Genomic DNA, 4,521 nt, shown 5'->3' on the forward strand with positions numbered 1-4,521 from the left:
TAATTGTTCCGAAAGAAAAGCTGTTTTTTCCATTGGTGCTGCGCTCGGAACACTCGACGACGATATTGGCGGACGTTGGAATCGGAGTCAAACAAGAGAACGGGACGAACTGTTTTTCCATATAGGCACACACGCCCGCCGCACGTACGCTCAAGTCCCGGCTGCACAAATCCTAAAACCATCGACCATCGGAGCCGGCGCCTAGCGGAGATCGAGGTCGACGATATCGTCCGGGCATGTCGCTTCGGTGGCAGGAGCACAAGATCAACAGACCGACGAGGCCATATGACAAGTTTGTCACCCTCGTCGTCAAGGACGAGGCAGGGCGCAGGCTCACGCGCACCATGGGAAGAAACGAAACCCTGCAAGTTCTCATGGACTTCTACTACTCCACCATGGAGCCCGGCGTGAAGCGCGGCTCGGGGGTCTTCGAGTACCACGGCACGCAGATCGTGTTTGCCAACGACCAGGTGCCGGCGGACTACGACATGAAGGACGGCGACGTGATCGACTTCATCCAGGTGGTCAAGCCAGAGAACCTCGTCACCCCAGTGCTGGAGGAGCACCACGGACACTTGCGCAGCTTCGCCTACACCATGCGGAGGACCGACCCGATGCAGGGCCTCATGGATTTCTACCGCAAGATGGTGCCACACGTTGCAGTTTTTGAGTTCGGCGGCAGACAAATTGGGGGCGACGAGACGCCGGCGGACCTGCACCTTGAGGACGGGGGTGTCATCGTCGTTCATCGGCCCCGTTAAGGCCAGCGTTGTTGATGGCCGTACGGGCTTACTTATGGGCTTCCACACGTACTACAAGTTTCTAGCTAGTCGCATTTTCTTGGTTGTAATTTTGTTTTACAACTTGCTTTCTATATGAACGTGTTAGTATGTGAATTTCTGGAAGCGATGATTGTAAGTCCATCTATGTCAGACTCTGCTTGCTTTCTGTCATGTCTATAAGTTTAACTCCATCTCCATGTGCCATGGGATCGGAATTGCATTTGTATATACTTTGAAGCAATGGATGGACTTTTTACAAGTGCCTTGTTAGCCTATCCTTGTTGATGTCAAGTAACGCATTTTTTTTTGCGGTGAAGTAATGCATGTTAATTTGATGGCTACACACACTGTCAGAGCTTAACAGTCTTGGGATGATACCAATATATTTCAAAGTAGATGTGCACTACCAAGAGATTTCTAAGATGTAAGATGTCTATCTATGAGTCAAGCCCCAACTTATGTAAGATACCATAGTCCTAGGATTACAAGAGTCATAGTCTGCTACGTAGGTGGATGTAGAGTCCTCCACATCTCCAGCTTCTTGTCTTGCACTCGTAAGTCGTCTCCATTCTTTACGTGGTTCGTCATGGGCTGCCCAAAGTGGCCCAGAACGCAACTGACCTACGGGTCCTCCGCCCGACCAATCAGGCCGGAAGTCGACACGGTGAGAGCCCCCTTAGCTGGGACACTGCCAGTAGCCTTGAATCGGTCTACAAGTTGGCAGCACCTCGGCTTACCCGAGCTGCTCATTTACTTTAGTCGTCGGGCTTGAAATTGGTTTAATGAGAACATCCTCTAAACAACATCTTCACGCTGCCGACCTCCGTCTGCCGAGCTGCTTTCGAAGTTGCGCGAACCCCTCAGATTTGAAATATTGATGAAGATGGGCAACCTCTGTGGGAAAAACCTTTTCCCGCCAAGACGGCTTCCATGAGCCGATTCTTCATAGATTCTTTTATTGGTGCAATTTATTACACCTGGAGATGGCCTAGCATCATCCTTCGTGCAATGCGGCAGGACATGGTGAAATGAACATACGCGCCGGACACGTGAAGTTGGACCCCATGTCATGTGCGTGCACATGTCTAGACAATGTGCCCCGCTAGCTGCTGCGCAGCGCAGGACAAGCTAGCAGTGTTCACATGGCAACGGAGGAGACATGGTGACCGTCTTGTTGTCCTTGCACATGTCTAATGGCTGCCACTGCCTCTGCTAGCTGCACGCTGCACGGATCGACTAAGGGCACGGTACGTACTAGCTATAGCTGTACTTCTGGATCGGTTCGGTGTGTTCACATCTCGCAATGGTGTGGGTCACGCAAGAAGAATAGCAAAGGCATCTCCTACGACCACAATCATCATCAAATAAACATTTAAGGACAATGATCGAACGTGCCCGCAGACAGTCGCCCAAGCCAAGACCCTCCATGCTGCAGGTTAGTTTTCCCTTAATTTGATCATTCCACCTGAGTGGCGAGCTATCTCAAAAAAATAAACAATAGTTCTCCCTTAATTTGGATGTGCCGGTGATGGTGAGCAAGAGAGAGGAGAGTGCATTGATTTGTCGCTTATTTCACCGTCCGTAAGAAGTTGTAATGTACTGATCACGTTGTATGGTCTCACTTTTCTCCGCCTTTCTGTCACGTGGTCAGTTTGTGTGTCGGCCTTTTTGTAAATAGTGTCCTGGCCTTTGGATGCCTCCCCCTCTCTGGGGTTGCATCAAACTGGTCTATAGAAAACGAGCAGTTTTAACATGCTCTCTTTATCCCATCTTTTCACATGAGATGCAAGATTATATATTAGAACTGAATTGTTGATCTTATTAAATAGTGGTTTGATTAATTCTTACCTTTTTACCTCACATGTAAAAAAAAGGGGTAAGAGGGAGCATGTCAAAATTTGCCATAGGAAACTTGATGAAGCTTGGTACGTATTTTTTTTGTTTCGTAAGGTCCCGCCATATTTCATATCTTTTATTTTTGGAAAAGGAGGCTTGCCCCCGGCCTCTGCATCTGAACCATTCATGCAGCCATATTCTTAAAAGTCTCGAGAAAACACAAAGCCTTAGATTCATTACAGCTCGCAAGCGGAGCAAAGAAAAAAAATACATAACTCAATACCACAACCGGTATGTATAATATGACAAGATCCCTAGACTCTATCCTATTATGAGACCATTATCCAAACCGGTTGAATATAGCCTGTACTATCATCTCCCACTGGTTGCATCCAGTAACCAAAGGCTTACTGGAGTCCGTAGGAGTGAGTAAGGATCACGTACGGATTCATGCCGTAGCTCTGAAGATTACCTGCAAAGGGTTAAAATGTGTTGTCTGTTAAAAATCATATCATTCTTGCAGTTCCATATAGCCCAAATAAGCGCACATATTCCAATACGAATATGAGACGCAGTAATATGATCTACTCCAGCTAACCACATCCCAAATACTGATTCAATGCTAACTGGATGAATAATGTTAAAGGCTATATGAATCGTTCGCCAAAGTACTATCGCGAGAGGGCAATCTATGAATAGGTGTTGTATTGTTTTGTCATGATCACAAAAACAACATCGTGCACTGCTCACCCAACGTCGCTTTAGTAAATTATCTTTGGTGAGGATTACTTGCTTGTGGACAAACTATATGAAGATTTTAATACGCAAGGGACCTTAACTTTCCAAATATGTATCGATCTCGGGATTGGGTCAGAATTAATTAGATCCATATACATGGATTTGACCGTAAACACTCTGTTTCTAGCTAACTTCCAGTGAAATGAATCAGGTTGGTCGGATAATTGTACCTCCATCAACCTCAGTACCAAGTGCATTCAGGAGTTTCAGCGCTCCCCAACTAAAGATCGCCTCAACTGAATATTTAAGGGCACCGATTGTAATATTGTGCCCACATAATCCATTACGTTGTACAATATTATATAGGGTGGGGTACTGTATGGCTAGAGGCGTCCCCCTAACCACATATTCTCCCAAAATCTTGTTGCCATTCCATTGCCAACAAAGAATTTGACCCTACGAAAGAACAAATCTTTCATTCTCATAAGCCCTTTCCAGAATGGCGAATCATTAGGTCTCGCGGTAACTTGGGGAATCGTTTTAGATTGCAAATATTTATTGCATAATATATGTGCCCACATACCATCAGTCTCTACTGATAACCTATACAACCATTTACTCATGAGGCATTTATTTTTAATTTCCAGGTTCTCAATACCGAGACCCCGCATGTCCTTAGCTCAGCAGATGATATCCCATCTTGCCAGGCGATACTTCTTTTTAGCCTCATCTGACAGACAGAAAAATCGAGATCGAAATCTAGTCTCTTCCGTACCCCTTTCGATACTTTGAAGAAAATAACAAGAACATCGACATACTGGTTAATATTGAATTAATGAGCAATAACCGACCTCCATACGGCATTAGCTTGCCCTTCTAGTAGCTAAGTTATTTTCTCAATTCGATCTTCGATGCATTTTCATTATTTATTTGAAAGTTTGCGATGATGAATCCATATGCCCAAGTAACTGAATGGCAGAGAACCTAATTCACATCCGAACAATTATCTATATGCATCTTGCTCATCTTTAACCCTACCAAAGCAGAACAATTCGCTCTTGTGAAAATTAATTTTTAGTCCCGAGAATTGTTCAAAGAGATATAACACTAGTTTCATATTTCGAGCCTTTGCAAGGTCATGCTCCATGAAAAGAATAGTGTCGTT

The 4,521-nt window shown here is 45.2% G+C and overlaps 1 protein-coding gene across 1 annotated transcript; it reads left to right on the forward strand.

Moving 5' to 3' along the window:
* Positions 1 to 201: 201 nt before the first annotated feature.
* Positions 202 to 776, forward strand: LOC147977767 (uncharacterized). The gene has a single exon (XM_087516437.1). The coding sequence runs from the start codon at positions 237 to 239 to the stop codon at positions 759 to 761; it is 525 nt and encodes a 174-aa protein (XP_087372563.1). The 5' UTR covers positions 202 to 236; the 3' UTR covers positions 762 to 776.
* The last annotated feature ends 3,745 nt before the right edge of the window (positions 777 to 4,521 follow it).

Source organism: Triticum urartu, chromosome 3A, assembly GCF_056163025.1.
Source record: "Triticum urartu cultivar PI428250 chromosome 3A, HENAU_Tu73, whole genome shotgun sequence".
NCBI classification, from domain to species: Eukaryota; Viridiplantae; Streptophyta; class Magnoliopsida; order Poales; family Poaceae; genus Triticum; species Triticum urartu.

Bases quoted from the DNA above. Each gene is read 5' to 3' on its own strand.
- LOC147977767 (XM_087516437.1), top strand. From the start codon at position 237: ATGTCGCTTCGGTGGCAGGAGCACAAGATCAACAGACCGACGAGGCCA.